The sequence below is a fragment of the Epinephelus lanceolatus genome, chromosome 5 (genome assembly GCF_041903045.1).
Source record: "Epinephelus lanceolatus isolate andai-2023 chromosome 5, ASM4190304v1, whole genome shotgun sequence".
Lineage (NCBI taxonomy): Eukaryota > Metazoa > Chordata > Actinopteri > Perciformes > Serranidae > Epinephelus > Epinephelus lanceolatus.
Genome location: NC_135738.1, coordinates 40,472,937 through 40,493,203, shown reverse-complemented (window position 1 = coordinate 40,493,203; position 20,267 = coordinate 40,472,937). Strand labels below are relative to the sequence as shown.

General features: G+C 41.4%; 1 protein-coding gene across 1 annotated transcript in view; it reads right to left on the bottom strand.

The window, feature by feature from the left end:
- The window catches only part of cbln1 (cerebellin 1 precursor), a 33,892-nt gene extending 21,388 nt beyond the window's left edge, over window positions 1-12,504 (bottom strand). The window contains exons 1-2 of the mRNA XM_033634144.2: window positions 8,936-12,504; window positions 7,305-7,424 (exon numbers count right to left, since the gene is read on the bottom strand). Coding sequence (XP_033490035.1) covers window positions 7,305-7,424; window positions 8,936-9,193 — 378 coding nt within the window. The 5' untranslated portion in view covers window positions 9,194-12,504. The remainder of the gene's footprint in view (window positions 1-7,304; window positions 7,425-8,935) is intronic.
- Window positions 12,505-20,267: the final 7,763 nt, after the last annotated feature.

The window sequence follows — 20,267 nt, the reverse complement described above, 5'->3', positions numbered from 1 at the left end:
AATTCATTTCCATGTATGCTGCTTTATTGTCCTTCTTCTCTCGCATTTATATTTTTGTTTATTTATTTATTTAGTTAGTTATCTCTTTTTTCAGTTGAATTTAAGTTCAATTTATATATAATATTTTGTGTTATGTAATCATCTTAAATAATTGTGGCCAAAATAATCATGATTTAGATTTTGCCAGCCCTAGAATAATTTGAGCTGAAATGTGACTTTTTATATTTGACCTTTTGGAATATACACACATACACATACAAGTAAACAAAGGGCTCACTTTTCATTCCTGGATTCTTAATAATGTTGGATGACCATATCACTTAATTGAGGTAAGTACTTTACATTTATGATTGACATAAAGTACTCTCCTTGGGTTGAATTGGTGATTATAACATATAACGTCAGACTGATCTTGAGCTGCTTTTAAGTATTTTTATGACTAGGTTTCAATGAGGACATGGGTGTTTATGCCTAAAGTAACTTCTCACATGCACTCTACTGACCAACAACTCAATCATCCTTTGCTAACAAGTCCCAAACAGACGACACAATGTTTATCTGGATCTCAGAATTATACATTTCTAAGCTGATTGTTTGTGCATTTCACCTCTTATTAGGTTGCTGGTGGTGAAGAAGCAGAGAGGAAACTAGGAGAGGGATAGGGATGCGACACGCAACACAGGCCTCCAGCCAAATAAGTGAAAACTTTGACCTACTGGTGGCACCAGAGGAAAAGCCAGGTGATATCAGAGACAGCAGGCTTCATCCTCTGGGGACCATGAATGTCTGTACAAAATTGAAGCCACCCCGTAGCTGTTGAGACATTTCAGTGGTGGACCGGCTGAGCGGCCGACAGTTCCATCCCTAGAGCCATGTTGCCACAACACCGCTAAAAATGACTTTACCTCACTACTGCAGAATTGTCTACGCCCACCCTTGAAAGAAGCTCACAAACAAGCAGCTAAAACGCAGAGTCTGTTGGTGAGGCCTGCCAGCTCCCAGAATATACTGTCTCTCTGGCCAGTTGCAGACAAACCAACTCCATTACCCCGTCTCTCCCACCCGCTTTCTCCTTTCACCATTTCAAAGGCAAGAGAACATAGGAACAGATAAGGCGGTTATTTATGTTGCTTTGACTTCCATCTCATTCTCCAGCATCTCCAGTGTATAAGATGAACGCTGTCTGAGCCAGTAACAGAGGACCAGTGTATTACTATTTTTTTTTTTCTTTGTCATAGCACAAATCATGCTGCTCCCTCATTCTGTTCCCACATCGTCATGTGCAACACATCAACACACTGCTGGCCGCACACTTCCCCACAGCTGTAGTAAGATGGGAGTGTAGTGACACATCCTAATATCTCTAACATTCTCACTTTGTTCTATTTCAAAGTGCTGCTGGTCTTAAACACCATGTGAGTATTGTTGAGGCGGTCACAGATAAAGCTTAAAGACTAAAAGACCCACCCCCCATATGGCCTGATAGGGATCTTGTGTTTTTGTCACTACTGTGGAGCTGGAGCTAGCTGTGGAGCTAGAAGAGAGAGATAATAAGATAGATATGTAGATAATCTACAGAGCACATAGATTTTCTGATTTCCTGTTCAGCAGAGTACAGAGTACTTTAACTCTAAATGCCAAAACACACCGCTGCCCAACACTGTGCATCAAAACACACCAAACAAACCTATTATTATTGTACTATGCCCAGCCAAGTCACGACACTTTGCCCTCATGCCTCACTTTGCACTACTGACTTATTAACAACCTCGCCGCCCCCTGAAAAACATTTTTTCCCTATTGCTCTGTGCTTGTACATCCCGGCCTGTACGTCTTGCTGTCACTGTCTTTCATATGTGTCAAAGAATGGTTGAGGTGAGACTAGCTGTTAGTGTCAAAAATATCCTAAACTTTACAACCCATAATCATGTCATGATAAAGATAATGGCAAAAGTTACTGTCTGGCGAGCCATAGCTATGAGGACTGGCTCTTCAGGTGAGGAATCAAGTTTAATTACTGTGTGTAGAAGTAGTAATAACTGTGTGTGGTCTTCTGCTGATGTGCAGTGCAGTGCGTCCTATTGGTGCTACGGGCAACACTTGATGTGTCTCATATGATGCTGCACTATGGCAGCCGTGTGTTTTCAGTTTAAACCCACTTTTTTATAATTAGTCAAAGACTGTTTACAGTCACTTTATTACACTTCATAAATTAACTGTCCCTGGTCTATGCTGGGACTGGGCAAAATGAAATAAATTAACTATCACAGTGTTTTTTGACTAAATACCTCTGTATCGATATGGCGTCAATTTGTAGGGTTGACTACAGGGGTTTTCACAAAATATTTACACAATGAGATTATTGTTATATAATCAGTCATGTGGATACAGTGATTAATTGGGTAAAGGCAAAAAATAGAGCAGCTAGAACAGTCCGGTAAGTATAGAAAATCACATCACTTGATGGCCTTGTCCTACAGGGCAAAGGGGCATGTGGTTTGATGTCTTTGGTCCGTGTGACACATTAAAAGTAACTTTTAACAGTTATTAACAAATCTCATTGATATAATCTGTCTTAAAGAGCAACATAAAGTGTACAAATTAAGTGTATAAATTAACAGCATTATCAACTTTAATATATGTGCTTCCTGCATTTCTATACATCAAGGCTGGCCATTTGTGTGTTTAGCCAGTGTTTAGCAGTCTGTTGGCTGTAGTGGAAAGCTGCACAGGGAATCAGACTATATTAAATAAACCCTTTGATGATATTTAAGGATGTCTAGAAGGGATGAGGCTTTTGCTAAGTTTCGTCTCAGTGGTTATACACACGTATCAATCTTTAAAAAGTGTGTGTTTTCTAAACAGAATCCACCAACACTTTAATGAAGCGGTGCTTATACGGCGTAAGCAATTTGCGACAACACTGTTACCATTTTAATCAGAGCAGCCTGATATAATGCAGTCACGCAACATTCATTATAGATTATTCAAAATATAAAATTACATAGCTAGACACTGACATTCATTTCTTGGTATCTGTGTTGTTTATATGCTGTGAAAAATATATCTAACTGGTACAATTATCTGAGCTCTGTTTAGCACATATAGTTCTGCCCTCAAAGTGATTGCTGTTGACAAGCAAAATTTTAATCAGCAGAAATCACTTGCTGCTTATGAAAGATAACAATAGTTATTAATGAAACTAATAACTATAGTCTCTTGCTTTTTTTGTTCAATATATCCTACCACCCACATGCTGATGTTTTGTTACCTCCAGTGGCAGATCTTTCTATAGACAACATAGCGGGCCACCTAGGGTGCCACTCAGAGTGGGATGGGGGGCTGCAAATTATTATTTTTTAATTCACAAGAAATTGAGCATGAGTGAAAAATGAATGCTAACGGTTGGCCTGTAACAGGAGCGCCACCTCTAGTCCTGACAGTGCAGTTCATGTGATGTGTTCATCAGTAAGAGATTATCACACAACATGCTAAAACACTGATGGGTATGGTGGACAGCATTAGAGTTAGAGAAAAGAGAGAAAGGAAAAAGCCACTGGGGTGCAGTACAAAAAATAATAAATTACAAAAAAAAGAAGAAGACGTAATGTGCAAATTGTAGGTGTTCTTCTTTTATTGTTTGCATGTACTATTATTGTTAAGTATCTACCTTGTTCATTTTCATTATTGTTGATTAATTACCTTTTTTCTTGTTTGTACTAAATACTTTCTTTGGGGGTCGTCTGCCGAGAAAGCTTACCTAGGGTACCAAATGTGCTAGGTCCAGCACTGTTCAGCACTGTTTACTTCATTTGTTTGTTAAAATACTATGATCATTTATTTTAAAACACTAGTACCGTATGAACTAACTGCATGATAATGAGTTAAATCAGTAAGTAATGAAAAGGTTAAACACTGATGCAAAACATACATTCGGATTTCAGCTTGGCACAATTGTAATGAATTGAAATTATATTACACCATTTTGGTATTAAGAATCTTCTTGCCTAATGAATTACAATTAACAGGGGAAGCATTTGCTCTTCTAAAAGAACTGCTCTGCATTTAAAAACGGAGCATGTTTGCTACCTCTCAGGAGTGAAATATCTCATTACAACATGGGTCGACCCCGGTGACCCAAGTTAGAGAATAAAAATGTGCGTATTGGAAACCGAGGCACAAACCTGGGCTGGTACTGCAAATATTGAAAGGATTCTGCTTTGTTGCAGACAGATGCAGCTGCCCCAGGTCAAAATGTAAAATAAGTTCTCATAACCCAAAGAGCAGTACGTAAAAGGTAAAATTTCCTATTATCAGAGCAGCGTGCTATCAGCAGCTTGAAGCGGTGCCTCCAGGGTTTCTCCTCTCAATGGGAAAATTATAGTGACAGAAAGGCTTAATACGCGCACAGCATGAGGCATTTTAGTTGTGCTCCTTGTGTAGCTTTCACCCTTACTGAGCTGCTGTGACCCCCGAGCCTTCATGAATGCCATTTTCTGATTGCTAGGTGCTCAAAATAATGTTGTAAGATACCATTACTCACTCTGCAAAACCATAATAAACAGCAATAAAATTTATTTTCAATAATATTCTATTTCATGCTTTATATCTCCTGGCCAAATAAGATTTTTTTCTTTCCATGATCTGTTTTGAAATTTACACCCAGTGCTCTGTGGAAGGCCGTATTTAATAACAATACAAGTGACTGTCTGATAAGTAACAATACGACTGCTTGCTTATGTCTAAATTCTGTGTAAGTTGCCGCACATTGTTCTAACAAAAGGAACATTAACCCCTGTCGAATACCTCAATTTATTTCCAACACACAGTATTATGGTCTTTAGAAAACACTGAAAAAGAAACTTGAAATAGATTTAAAAGCCCACCCTTCTATCCAGAGAGCACCTCACATTGTTGAGTATTGATATCCTACCAGCGCCTCATCTGTTTGTCTTTCTGATCTGCTAGCTCTCTGTTCCAAGCTGCAGGTACAAGATGTTCACTAAGGGATATAGAATTCATTTGTTTCAATTTAATTTCAAATAGAGAGCAGTGGCACATGGAGAAAATGTAAATAGCTGCACCTGAGATGATACCCAGTAACAAAGAGAAGTGTTTGGTATGTATATTGTAAGTGATTTTCAAAAACAATGTAAGTCAGCTATCCATTAGTGGAAGTGTAGGCATCGCTGATGGGTGGCATTATGGGGAGTGTGAAGGAGCTCACTTTAGATCAGAGAATAAACTGTATTTAATTTGCAATATTTGTATTTAATTGCCAGGCAAAAAGCAAAGAGAGATAGCTTTTTAGATGCTTTTTGACACCCACATTACTTCTCTTACCCCTCACAGATAGACAGACACAGGAAAGGACTGATGAGAGATGGAGCCAACTGTTTCTCCTTCCCTTTGTACATCTACCCAGCAGCCACTGATCAATAGTTACTCATGATGGTTGGCTTTCTTACTATCTCTCTCTCTTTGCCCTGCCTAACCCTTCTCTTTTTCTTTTCTCCTCACCCATCCTTTGTTCTTTTCTGATGTGCCCCTCTTTTCTACCCTTTTTTTCTGCCCCTCCCCTCAATCCTCCCACCTTCTCGGCTCCCCATTTGCCTTCCATTTCTTCCACTCCCTGCTTCTATTCACATTCTTTTTTCCTCCACCTCACTTCCTTCCTCCCCTGTCCCTCAGTCCACCTTTTCTTCTCCCTCCACTATTTTACATTTACTCTCATCCTTTCCTCTCCATTCCATCCCCTTCAATCCCTACCGCTCTCCTTTCCCTGCTGTCTCTCATCTCTCGCATTCACCACAGTAGCTGCCTCTAAGGCAATCAAACAGTGGGAGTTTTCAACACAGCAGATGCGCTGGATGGATGGGAGGATGAGTGGAAGAGGTTGAGGGTGAGCAGCACACAGGCTGGATGCTCGGAGGAGAGAGGACAACCTACACCTGTTTCATGTCAGGAACGTGATGGAACACAGCTTTTCCTACTTGCATTTAAAGTTAAAGTTTATAAATGAGTTTTGAAATGTTATTATTTAAAAATGTTTGGGGCTTTAGAGGACGTAAACTGAAGTGGTGCACTCTAGCCTTAAGATTCTGGTTGTAAAAGTCACTGTTTGGCTGTTTGACTGTGCACATTATGTCACGGCTACACCGCAGTTTCATATTGAGAACACAGCACATTAGCACAAATAACAGCACTAATGGTAATGTGACAGACATTATCACCATTGTGTTCTGCACGTTATGACAGACTTAATTACCTCAGTGCCATGAGTCAAGTGTTAGCCATGCACGGTCTATTTGAGTTCAGTCACACAAAGATGACTGGGAGTACTCGCCAAGCTTGACATAGCTTACACCCCCCCTCCTCACATATCGCCCGCCCTGCTTGTTGTTGTTATTGTTGCTGCCATGCTAATTAATTCAAGACTCCAATAATAAAGTATAAGTAGCAAAACATAATGCCAAAGCCCCGGGGAGTCAACGGCATAATTACACAACAGTTTAATTTGCAAGAGATACATTGTAATTAACGCTGTGTGCCTTGTAAAGCGTCATCACGCGCATGTTAAATGCTGGGAATAGGCTTAAGACTGCTCAAGTGCTTCATCACTTGACACATCAAAAGAATATGGAGACTGCATCTAAGGCAGAGTGAAAACGAGTTGTTAGTGGGATGAAAGGGAGAGTTGTGATGGGGCATACTGCAGGCGGTGTGTGCGAGAAACAAATAAGTGGAAAACATTATTATTTCTGCATAAAACCCATGTGAGTGTTGTTGTGCGTGCGAGCAGGAAAATTAAAATGCCTGTCTCTGTTTGCTCTGTTCAAAATGTACTTAATGTTTTAATCTCTTAAATAATCAAAAATCTTAGTCAGCCTGCTGCTGCTGCTTCTTCAAGAGGAGAGGCAGAGAGAGGAGGAGACGTCGCTGTCCACGGTGCTGAAAGTAAAGCTGCTGGAGCCTCGCGCCCCTCCTCGTGCTCACCACAGCACCCCGTCCTCCTGCCGGCTGCACGCGCTTCGTTTGGCTCTGTCCTCTCTGCATGTATTGATTAATTATGATTGGGCCGGCGGGTGGCGGGCGACTGGCTTTCATCTGTTAACGCCCGCCTCCGTTGTTGTCTCCCGGGAAAGACATCTCAAACATCTTACAAAATGACTTGCAGTGCGGCTGAACTTTTATTATGGCGGGGGAGGGGGGGGGATAGCGCGGGGGCGCCTGATGTGGGCCACGCGCACAGACACACAAGCACACACATCCACATAAAAGACAAACACACCAAAAGGCGCTACCTGTATAGTTTGGCGGTTGTAGACTTTCACTACGTGGAAGTTAAAACTGTAAATCCCTTTGCGCGGCGCGATGAAATTACTTCTTTCCTCGTCAAAATTCCTCCCAACGTTTACTAGAACCTGAAAAAGTAAGAAAGAAAGAAAGAAAGAAAGAAAGAAAGAAAGAAAAAATTGCTTTATCCGGCTTATGTCTTTCACAGTATTTGCACTTCTAAGTCACTGCGGGATCACATGAATGCATTAAGAATTTATTACAAAGATGCCAAACGAACATTAATAACCAAAAACATAGCCCGCATCTTAAAAAGCAGATAATCCCAAATGTTTCCACATTACAAACAAAAATTAGACGCACATTAAGCTGCGGACGCTTTCTGACAAAATTCTCAAGATTTGTTTATTTTGTATTAACTTAGTTTGTATTAAACCCACATGCCATTAAATTATATATTCTATTTTGGGAATGATGTCCATTATAGCCTATTGAAATTGATATCTCATGTGTTTTTAAATAAAGGACTTTAAAGGGCCCCTCTGGCCCCGGGACCACACATTCAGATTCACTCATGTAGTGGAATAACTCTCAGCTTTTATCTCGGCTCCCCCCTCCTGTCAGAACTTCCAAACTTTATGGGAAATGAAAGGGAACTTAATCAATCATTCAAATAGAATTTTCAATTATGCATTTCTGCAGCCAAATGTCTGGTTTTATGGATGGAGGCGAACTATGGCGTGTAATTGAACGGCAGTTTGAGAGAGAATTAACCTTTAACGGCAGGCGGGTAGGACCTCGCCCTCGCGACCTGCCGTTACTAAATTATTTGGCGAGATGTCAGTTCCCATATCCCGTATTGTCAGCTCAGAAAAGTTGAAATATTCAAAAGGCTTGCCTACCAGGCTATACTTTCCCAGCCACTTTGGAAATGTATTACCTATAAAAATAGTCGTTACCGAGACGGATTCATTTCCGCTGCACTTTCCTCGAATGGAGCTGCTCGCTGCTGTCCACGAGACCACTAGCTATCAGAGGTGCACGCGATGCAGCTGCGCGTATATCCAGCCACTGTTACTATAGCCATTGACTTTCACCTGGGTTCCTGGTTTATGAACTTTTTATTATTTTTACACGCTCCGAGACTACGATCAGCCTTTATTGCACATAGCCTATCTTTTCTTTCTTTTTTTGATTTGCATAAAAAGACCACATGAAACAGTCATCGGGAGGTCATTTACTGGTCAGTGGCGCAGAAATAAGAACGGCCTACTTTTTTGCTTCTGGTTTTCCTGTAAGATAGGTGACATTTTATCTTTTATCTTCCATTCACTGATAGATCAATTTGTCTTTCCTCCATGGGCTATTTGACAACTGGCCACACCAAGCAATAAGCACGCTACACATGAAACACACGCCCACACACACAATCTGAAACTTAGTAGGCTATGTGCGCTGATCGACATCATGCCTTCATCAGGTAGAATTCATTTATAATGAAAGCAGACACAAAAGTGACAAGACTGACTGAAACATTTATAAACTTACTTTGCTTATTTGATTTTTTTGATACAATTGTCATTTTAGAACAGAATAGAATAGAATAGAATTGAATAGAATAGAAATGTATTTCTCCTACCCGGTCGAAGTAGATGACCATGGTCCGGTTGCTCATCTCGGAGGGTTCATGGTTGGTGTTCCGGACTGCGGAGAACGCCACCTTGGCGCTGCCCGAGCGCACCGAGATCCCGAGCGCCGTGCCTGTGGGGTCCGCGGTCGGGTTGGAGTCGCACACCACGAGGCACTTCCCCTCCAGGACGATTGGTTCCGTCTCGTTCTGAGCGCGGGCCGGGCTCGCCGCGAGCCACACGGCACTCAGCAGGCAAAACGCCAACATACCGGACCAGAACGATGAACTTCTTCGGTCGTCTTCACACCTTAACCCGCGGGTCTATTCCCCAGAAAAGTAAGGTAGGAAGAGTTTCCCGTCGTGCCCCAGATGAACCTGTTTTACAACTCTGCCACTCCGTTTTTCTTGGATTTAATTAGCCTACTGCGAACAGTTTCTCCCTCGCGGAAGGGAAACCAGACGGTTTATTTTTAGGCTTCTCTCCTTTTTTTCCTGAAAATCAGTTTATTGCCCCCGTATCTCCGGTCGAGTCGCCAGTTTAAACCTGTTCTTTTCCTCTTTTCTCACTTCTCAGCAGCTTTTCTGTCACTTGGAAACACAATAAGCGGGAGTCGCGCGCGGTGCGGAGGGGCCCTGGACGAGTGACGAGGCAGCAGAACTCATAGCGCGCGGGGGGGAGCTCCGTCTGCTCTCTCTCGCGCGCGCTTGAATTATTGATATGTTGAGATATGAGAGTTTCAAACACAAAAGGCTCGGGAGGAAGGGACGCGGCGCGCGAGCGCAAGATGCTCCCGCCCTGGTCCTACTCCTTTTTTTCTCTTTTTTTTTTTTTTTTTTTTTTTTTTTTAAACAGACCCCTCCCTCCCCCCGGTAACTGAGACCCATCATCGGATTAGCGCGTGCGCGTCTTCGATATTTTCCAATCACTGCGTGCCGACCGCCCCCTCCCCGCCCCACCACTTTATCTAGCATCTCTCTCTCTCCCTCTCTCCTTCCCTGCTTTCCCCCTCCCCTTGTCTTTCTTACACATATCTATCTATCTATCTATCTATCTATCTATCTATCTATCTATCTACCTCCCTCACACACACATGCTGTATTCTTTCTCTTAAAAATCAATCTCCCTTCATCTTACACACGTGTTCGTTTTGCTCTCTTTCTTTTCATCTGTCTCTCCTTCCCTCTCTTATCCACCAACCCAAACACACACACATACACACACACACACACACACACACACACACACAGAGTCTCATCAGCATCTTACAGGTGAGCCACAGAAAGCAGCAGCAGTCCTTACAGAGGAGGAGCCATGTAAGATGAGCACACATAAGCACAGTCCACACTCATGATACGTTCTGCTACTCATCATCATCATCATCATCATCATCATCATCAGCACCATTATCATCATTATCGTCATCACTGAAGCAGAAGACTGCCTGAAAACGGAGTTGTTAAACTGTTCTACAAACCAGCAAGAGGAGACGAAACCTCTCCAGGGTGTGTAAATACCTCCTGAAGCTATGTAAAATCTAAAAGTTTGCAGAGGGATTTAATTAAAGCTGCAAACGAGCGCAGACAGACACGGTTTAGGCATAATGATTTTAAAAATATCCAAATATCAGGAAGCATTAGGCATCTTTGGTATCGTGGCAGCCGTAAAAGACACCGCGGGGAGATGCAGCAATGCAGAAAGTGTGCCAAATGAGCACCGCTGGGAACCAATCCAACAAGGACACACAAACATGACAGGTAGTTTTAAAGGACTATTCCAGTGAATAAGTATTACACTAAATGTATGGTCAAATTAGCAGCAGAGGAAGAGACTGACTTTTAGTCTCTTGGGTCAAGCTCCACAATTGTTGTACCCTACACTTCCCATAATGCATCACAGCAGCACTGTGGATAGCTTTAACACACGTGTCTTTCAATATTATTTAACAGGCTTTTGATTGACTATTTGTAGTATCAAAGCCTGAACACAGTTTATTCAAGTGCTGGAAGCTGAGTTGTTTCCTCAGACTTCAGAAAGCTCCCCGCAGAGCCACAATGAATATTATGCAACTGTTTTCACAGGCTCTGGAGTACTCTCCATTTATAGTAAACTGAGTTTGACATGTTAAGTCAGCAGCGTTGCAAACCACAGATAGCTTCACGTGAGTCAAGAGTGATCACTTTTTTCTTTTTAAATAGATTGGTCAAAAAGTGTTTTATTCAACAAATCTATCAGCCATTGTACTGCATTGTACACTGTTGGATTGGGTGGGTGGGTGTCTGTTGTTGTTTTGCCCCTTTTTGTAGTTGTTTTGGAACCCTTTGAAGTTGTAAAGTGTCTCTTTGTGGCCATTTTGTGTCTCTTTGTGGTCCATTTGTGTCTTTTTAGTCATTTTGAGTCTCTGTGGTTTTTTTTCACTCCTTTTGGTAGTTGTTTTGCATCCCTTTGAAGTTGTTAAGTGTCTCGTCATTTTGTGTCTCTTTGTGGGGGGTTTTGTGTCTCTTTGTAGTTGCTCTGTGTCTCTTTGTGGTCACTTTGTGCATCTTTGTAGCCATTTTGTGTCTTTTTGTAGTCTTTTTGTGTCTCATTGTGGTCATTTTGTGTCTTTTTGTGGTTATTTTGTGTGCTTTTGTAGTCATTTTGCATTTCTTTGTAGTCATTTCAATTCTCTTTGTCGTTATTTTGTGTGTTTGGGATTGTTCTGCATCTCTTTGTAGTTGTTAAGTGTCTCTTTGTAGTCATTTTGTGTCTCCTTGTGGCTGTTTCCCCCCTGTAGTCACTTTGCGTTTTATCTGTGTCTCTTTGAGGTCCATTTGTGTGTTTTTGTGATTGTTTCACCCCCTTTTGGAGTTGTTATGCTATGTTTTGTAAATGCCAAGTGTCTCTTTCTAGTCATTTTGTGTCACTTTGTTATTATTTTGTCCCTTTTCATGGTTGTTGTGAGTTTCTTTGTGTCTTCTTGTAGCTTTTTCACATTTCTTTGTAGTCCTGATATCTCTTTTTGGTCTTTCTTTGACCACTCTGGGCCCCTGGGCCTGTGCCTGGTAGGTCCATTCCAGCCTCAGTTAGATCCACAGTTTCGATGGTTAAGAGTTTAGTGACACTGAAGAGCATCGAAAAATAGCTTCCAATTGTCTCATTGAACTAACAGAAGTAGGCTAATAAAAACATGTCATGATAAGAGTCAACGGATAAACAGAAAGTAAGAGAGTGAATGCATACTGTACAAAACACCAAACCACACACCAACTTTGACAACACTTTTTAAAACCTTTTGTTTTGACTTGATTGTCACATTTCTCTTCAACATGTGCCTCTCCTTATCCTCCTCTAATGCCTCCTCTTTTTTCTTTTCTCTCATCTTCACTTCTTTCATTTGTATAGCTTTTTACTTCTTTTCTGATTTTTCTGTCAGTGCTTTTTTTGGCTTTTTTTGTTTGTCTTCCTTTTCTTTGCTCTGTATGATTTCTTCGTTCTATTGTTTTTTCTCCCTTTCACTCCTTCCTCCCTCCCTCTCTCTTTACCGGATCTTTCTCTCATGGTTTCTTTCTCCTTCCTACCTTCTCCTGTCTCTTCTCTCTCCGTCTTTGTCATCCTCCGTCCCCTCTGCCGTTCCTGCAGTTTTCCTCCCTGCATCTCCGTTGCTGTTTCTCTCTCCCAGGGGTTTCCTTCAGCCTTTAATACAAGCTGACAGTGAATGACAGGCCAAAAGGACTTCTCTCAGATGCAGGATGCAGGGGACGAGCCACATCTATGCTCTCTCTCTTTGTCATACACTCAAATATAGATGTTGTCACACATTCAAATCTGCATTTCCTCTCTCCTTCTCACAACCACAATGCTCTTTTGCCTACTACAATTTGTGTGTGTGTGTGTGTGTGTGTGTTAGCTGTCTGAGGTTGTCACGGGCACACAGGGGGAACACTGCTCATTGTTTCTCAGGGTGACACGAGCCTGACTGCAGTTTAACTGGACTGACAGACAGGAGCAAGCTGCCACTACACGCCTACTTTGTCCATGTTTGTGTGTATGTGTGTGTGGGTGTGTGTGTGTGTGTGTGTGTATGTCCATCAGTCTACGTGTGTCTCTGTGCGTGTGTTGGTTTGTTCTCAGCAGAGATTAAAGAACGATCATGGATATCATATTCATCGCCTCTGGACCACGAGGCCTGTCTTCTCTCCCGACTGCCTGTCTGTCCACCTGCCAGCCTAATTACCTGTCTGTCTCTCACGCTCATCTGTCTGTCTGTCCGTCTGTCTGCCTTTCTGCCTGCTGGCCGATGATGCTCTCTAGCCTCAGACTCTGAGGCTGCGCAGTGCTGCCGTGACATTTAGGAAGTGAGATCACCAAAGTTCATCTTTTGGGGGGGAAGTAAAGAAGGACAGAAAGAAATTAATCAAATCAAAGCTAATGTGAGGAAAAGACACATTCCTTAAATCATAATTATGGAGACAGCATTAGGGATTGCGGAATAGCCAAACAGCCAGTGTAATGTGAAGAAAAATATGGCTTTAGTTAGTTGGCATATTGTCTGGAAAGAGTCCTATTGTCGTCACTGCTCTAAAATGTGCTGTTTGGAAGCTAATTAGGTGTGAATACTGAAAGGAACAAGTATCACTTTTTCTATTTGCAGGCCTTTTTTAGACTTAATACTTACTGTACATGAAAGGGATAGGGATACATGATATGGCATTATAGTCTTAAATAGACTGTGTTGTTTGAGGCTATTATTTCTGTAGAAAAGTAAAATAGATTATGGTCCATGCACTGTAGAATCATTTCCTCAATGTAATTGTCAAATTACTTTTGAGCACAATGTCTAAGCCTATTGGCAAGAAAATTGGCTAATTCTATGTGTTGCATTGAGTATTCAGTATTTATTATTGTCCCTGGGTGTCATTTCCCATTAGCGGTGCAGACGCTGACTTAAAGCATCAAGGAGGTCCCTTAACTAAGTCACAGAGAGGGCTGCCTCACTTTAAAATGTGAAGCTTCTCAAACTTGCAGATGTGGAAGTGTTAAGGAAACATATTTCCCAACAGCTGTGCTCTCTTCAGTAAAACAAGAATTTGACAGAGACGGAGGCAGCCTGAAGAAAAGAGGCAGAGCCTGTGGGAAGACCAGAGATTGACCTCTGCTGTTGGAGACAGCTAAAGGGACTCAACACAGACTCGACACCAAAGCTGGAAACAAACAAATTTCTGTCAAAATCTGTTCACAAAGCTTCATAAAAAACATTTTTGTTACCCTTAACTCAGGCTGAATATTTAGAAACAAATTTGAACAAAAAAATTAAATATACAGTTTGTTATCATACAGGCAGATACAATTATATCACACCACCCACTGAGTTTTCCAATGTCTGGCTACAGTAGTCACATCGTCCCCACCTACTCACCTACAAGAGCTGAGCAAGTTGAGCCTTCTGTACCCTATACGATGAGATGAACACTCTCTGTTAAATACAGGCTGCTGTGAGCCACCAAACCAGTGATCACGACATAGTTGGTATTTTTGTTTTTTGTTTGTTTGTTTGTTTTTGGACAGCCTGGAACTGGCTTCTGCCTCCCTACTTGATGGCTATAGTTTTTTTGTTTGTTTGTTTGTTTGTTTGTTTGTTTCTCTGTGGGGACAACCCCTCCTTTAATAAATCAATAATACTCTCCCATTATCAATTAATGTTATTTATAAATGATCTATTTATACATTTAATGAAAACAAAAACTCATGTACACTTACCTTATAAATGGCTTTGCTGGATGTATTTGTACAGTTTCTGCTTGTTAAATGCGTGCAGTCTTTTTCAAAATTAACTTAACAGCGTTTGTAAAACACCACATATTTACCTTTATTTCCTTGTGCAACAAAAGCACGTGGTTAGGTTCAGGAAAAAAAACATCATGGTTTGGCTCAACACCAAGTTCCTGGGTGAAAGTCAGTCAGTATGTTTACATGACAGTGAAAAGAAAATCATTTCAATTCACATCAGTTTATTGTGTTAGTCTGACTAAAATTGGACACTTAAAATACATGTGAACATGTTAGTCTGAGTGACATCGTACTAAATTGAGATTCTCAAAGTTGGACTAACACACCAAGATATAGTGATTTGGAGACGAATCGCTCCTTCATGTATACAGTCAATTGGACCCAAACTGGCCAAGGCGCTCGGCGCATGCTCCACAATGTCCACCCCAGGCTTTGATCTTTAGGTTGAAAGCATTACATGTGTAACAGAAGAAGATGCCACTAACAACATGGCCAAATCTACATCCAGTGCTATGCATTTTTGAAGGGACTAAATGTACAGAGCTGTAAAGTTGTCCACCATGGTATCAGTTTGCTGCCAGCTGACCAGAGCTAACTTGTTTGTTGAATGTTTGGTCTGTGATGTAATAGGTCAACCTGAAAAAGGTCCAGTACTAACAAGCTAAAAGGGGGCATATCGCCACCTATTGAAGCAGTGTCGGACATACATTAGTCAAGAAATCGATTGCCCTCCTATGCTTGCATCTTGGGACAAGAACAGTAGTCCAATTAAATGGCCTAGTTGAGCTATAACCATAGCCTGACTTAAGTGAGTGTTTGTTGGACCCATCTACATAAAGTCTCTGCATGAAGTTACTTTAACAGTTTTATCACCAGTGTCAAAAGGGCGCATATACAGAAGACTACAGAAACAGAGTGGTTACCAAACAAAAAGAAGCATTAAAAATATTTTTAGGCTATAATTTACAGTAAAAAAAATAGCACCTTGAACAGTATATGTATACAACATATTAGAAGTTGTGTCCATGAAAATGTTGTCTCTTCAACCGTAATTTGAGGAGTGCTATATGTTTTTCCAGAGTGTAAAAATCTCAACCAAAAATAATCACTGTGTTAACATTGGAAATGGACTGAAATTTGCCACTTAAAGATTTAAGTGAATTATAAACAAGGTGTGGAAAGAATGTGTGAATAGAGCTTTATGCAACACACATGCACGCAGAACATGCATACACATACTTAAACACTTGCACTCGTGTACAAAGACACACACACACTGTGATTTTTCATTAGCTAAAAAGAACATCTCAGAGGAGAAATCTCAGGTCCCACAGTTTTCAGCAAAACAACACACCCACACACACACTAAGCTTGCACAGAGACAGAGGCAGTCTTCCAGAACAAAACGTGCACACACACACACACACACACACGCATGTGCACACACAGCAAGCCAGGTAAGCGCAGAGGGATCAGGGTTAACCAGGCATCAGTGGGATGTGCTGTCTGGTGAATGTTCACTTCCCCCTGAGACCCTTTTGGATGTGAGGGTCTCAGTGTGTGTGTGTGTGTGTGTGTGTGTAGGTGGGTTCATGTGAGCATGCATTCTCATTGAGTCATACCATTGCCTAAGGTACAGTACGTTTTTCCCCACTGTCTCAAAGCGACAGAAACAGGAGGAAAAAATGGCTAATGCCCTCTGCTTTCTGTCTGCCCTCTCTTTTATTCATCGGGGAGCCTGATCGCTGCTTTCCGCTTGCTTGTACATGTCATACATCTCTGAGAAACGGGGCTGACTGAACACAAAGAGAAAAACAGAGAGGCAGAGGATGCAGTGGACCAGCGGGACATTACACAGCGAGCTTTTTAGGAGCCATTGACAGAGCAGGCATGGAAGCAGTCGGCAAAATGGTGTCTGGTCCCAATTATTCCACAAGGCGATGCCCACTCTCCTGTTTGCATGCACCAAGCTGGCTCTCAATCTCAGCACGCTCTGCCTTATCAAAGGGGAGGCTGAGATAGTTGTGTAAGGAAGCAAGGGCAAAATCACAAATGTTATATTCTTAAATCTTTAAATCTTTAATGGAGCCAGCGGCAGCTAGATTATTCATGCCTTGAACTCAGGTAAGCTTAACTTCCATCTGGATCAAGCCAGGCAGGGAACAAGCTGTAAACTACTGAATAAAGCCGGAGTATATTTAGGGTAGGAGGTGTTTAGGATTTCAAAGCCTAGCAGCCTGGAATGTCTGAGTAAGTCTGAATGGCCAAAGGATGAAAAATGTCTAAGTAATTATGAAATGTGAATTTGTACTGTGTAACACTGACAGGTCATTCTGAACCTTGACAGTTCACGTGGTCCATTTAATCACATGTCCTGGAGATTGTGACTGTATCACACAGTCATGTTCTGCAGATTTGAGAATGGGTGTTCAAAGCTTTCAATGATCCCGAGCAATTAGCTCAATCACCAGAATAATTTGTTGGAATATTTCATTTCTGCAAACCATGGTTACCTTATATATTTGTACTTTTTTATATAGCGGATGCACTGAAACATTACACTTCAATTACCGTAAAAACTTAAATAAAAACTGTTGCTCAGCAAAAATCGGGAAATATGATCAAATTGTTTATTTAAACCAGTAAAAATATTATTTGTATAAAAATAAGGCCTCAATTACATATCAATTATGAATCATTCATTTGATCTAGCTCCGTCAGACAGCGCATCAGACAGAGAGTTGCGACATTCAAGGACTACTCACAACTTGAACTAATTTTTATGAGAAACATTTTAATTCTTTTGATCTGAGGACCCTTATGGACTGAAGGAATATGAATAGCTTACAGGATAATAAAGGAATGGACACATAATTGAGGTAGTCACCAACCAGGTTTTATACATCCAAAGAACTTCTGTAAAAAAAAAAAATTAACTGCTTGGCAACCAGACTGGCATCTACTTGAGACAAGTGTTTATTTGTCAAAATGTGTCGCCACTCCAAGCTAGTAAAAGGAACTGGGTGTTTACTTGGGACTAGGCTTTTAATTGAAGTTTCACTGTATACTGTGGTTAACTCATGGTTAGGATTGGGCACAAAACCAAATGGTTATGGTTAGGAAAAGATCATGTTTTGGTTTGAAGAACCTGGTTTTAGAGGTACGATACCCAATGGAAAAGCAGCAATGCCTCACCCAAAAACAACCACAGTGAGGTGTCCCTAAAGGCCCTGACACACCAAGCCAACGGTCGTCCGTCGACCAAAGTCGGGCCGTCTGTGAGCGCCTGTCGCCCTAGTTTTTGCAGTGTGTCCCACACCGTTGGCACTTCAGCATCGGCGGCGGCTTTTCAGCCGATTGAGCATGTTGAATCGGCGGTGGAGCTTGTCGGTGAGAGAGATCACTCTGACTGGCTGTTCAGGTTTTATTTCCTGCACAGATAGGAAACCCCTCGCTGACAGAATGTACCACTCTCTCACTCCGCTACTTTGTTTATCTCATGCATTTCTCGGACTTCCGGTTTCCCTTTTGCGTTATTTCCTGTCATGCAGGCGCAGAATGTACATGCTACTTGGCTGTCGCATATATAGTCTTTGTAGTGTGTTCAAATGCAACTGACACAGGGCGACGTGAGGTGGCGTAGACGAAGCAACCGTTGGCTTTCGTTGCCGCTAGTTCTTTGATGTCGGTTTGGTGTGTCAGCACCTTAAGAAAACACCCACGTGTGATACCTAAAAATCTGCTGAAAACTAGGGCTGTCCCATGCAGGTCGCACATTAGCCAAAATAGCTAAATAGTTTTTTCAGGTGATTTGCAAAACTCATTGTAGATTTATTACATGCCAGTTTCCTTTAGAATATCTAGCATCCACCTTTTGGGATTCTCGCAAATCTTTGTAGCTTTTCTGTAAGCCTGTCACCAGACGTTGCGCTAGACTTTTTCGTCGCCGGTCATTTTGACCGACAGGGTCATAAAAATCCGGTCATAATCTATTTTTACCGGTCATTTTAAGTTTTGTTTTTAAATGATAATAAAGATATTCAAAGACATTTAGTTTTCATTTGTTCGTTTTTAATAAATCCAACAAGCAAGTTATAAAGTGTGCATTAATAAGGACATGAATGAAAAGATGAACAGACATCCACACACCCGTGCCATTAGGCTTCGGCCTGGACACACCGGACGGCACTAAGGCGTCCAGTGTGTCCAGGGTGTTATGTAGTGTATGGCTCGGTGACACAAAATTAAAATTGTAATGTGATTAGGGTATTGAAAAATGTGTTTGGTTATGCACTGTTGTGTTTTTTTAAATTATAAACACGGTATTTTCTCCTCACGTTCCACAGTGCGTGCTATTGTTATTTTATTTTGAAAATTGGCCGGATTCTCTCGTTTTTCTGTGTCCGACTTCCTGTTTGGTACGATCTGCTCTATCCAGCTTGACGGAAGCGCTCGCGGCTCGCATGAAAAATAGACCAGACGTCGAACTGAAGCGCTGTCTCCGCGGGCGCTCCGCTCTGCTCAGCGGCCTGTGTGGACAGTCAGATAGGTTAACATGGACACCGATTGAAAACTGCCTCCGCTGCTGGGCGCCCTGCTTCGGTTCCGCGTCCGGTGTGTCCAGGGCGTAATGTCAACAACGCTACATGAAGCAGATGAATGACTTTTTCTCTGCAGTGTGAAAACACTAGTGGCAGGGGTGGTAATTGCAACCGGTCAAAATGACAGATTTTCCAGTCATTGTTGTAAAAAACTGGTCAATGACCGAGAATATCCAGTTAACGCGACCCCTGCCTGTCACGTGAGGTCAAAGTGGCTGGTCAAACAGTTGTGCTGGAGTGCTAGTGACTGACATTAGATTAGAGCGAGTCAGAGTCACAAAACTATAACTAAGTTTAAATATCCTTGTCTGAGAGTATCTAGAAATAATTCATGTTGATGCATAAAGAATAATATTGGATAACTATTTCATACTTCATGAGTTATTTGAGATCTTAGGGGTAATTATTGAATATATAAACAGAACATTTGAATACTGATTTTGATGTAGATGACCATGGCAACAATTAAATCTCCACAGCATTCACAGTTAGCCCTGCTGAAAACACTATAATGACTCTCTTACAACAACTAGTTTTGTTTGTCTCGAACATGGTCGGCAGCTTGTCAGGCATCTGGCCTATGTGTAACACCATCCACCATCCCCTCAATTTACGTATGACAAACTCAGCTTATACATTACATCACTTTAGCAACATTGATATGATACTTGCAAATGTAACCAATTCACGGTTTGCCGAAACAAACCCTGCCAAAATTTTCTTCTGGCAATTGAGATTAAACCCAACCCAATCGCCAGAATAAATGTTGGTAATGTACATTTCTGTAAACCATGGATAGGTTACATTAAATGTAACCTATCATATATATTAAATTTGTGTATTTCATATGTAGCGGATATGTCAAAACTTTGCATTTTAATTTTATGTGGCCACAAACAGCTAAAAAAATACATGGTTTTGTCACAACAAACACAGCGGGAAATGTCCCATTGTGTTGTTAAAAATATCTGCT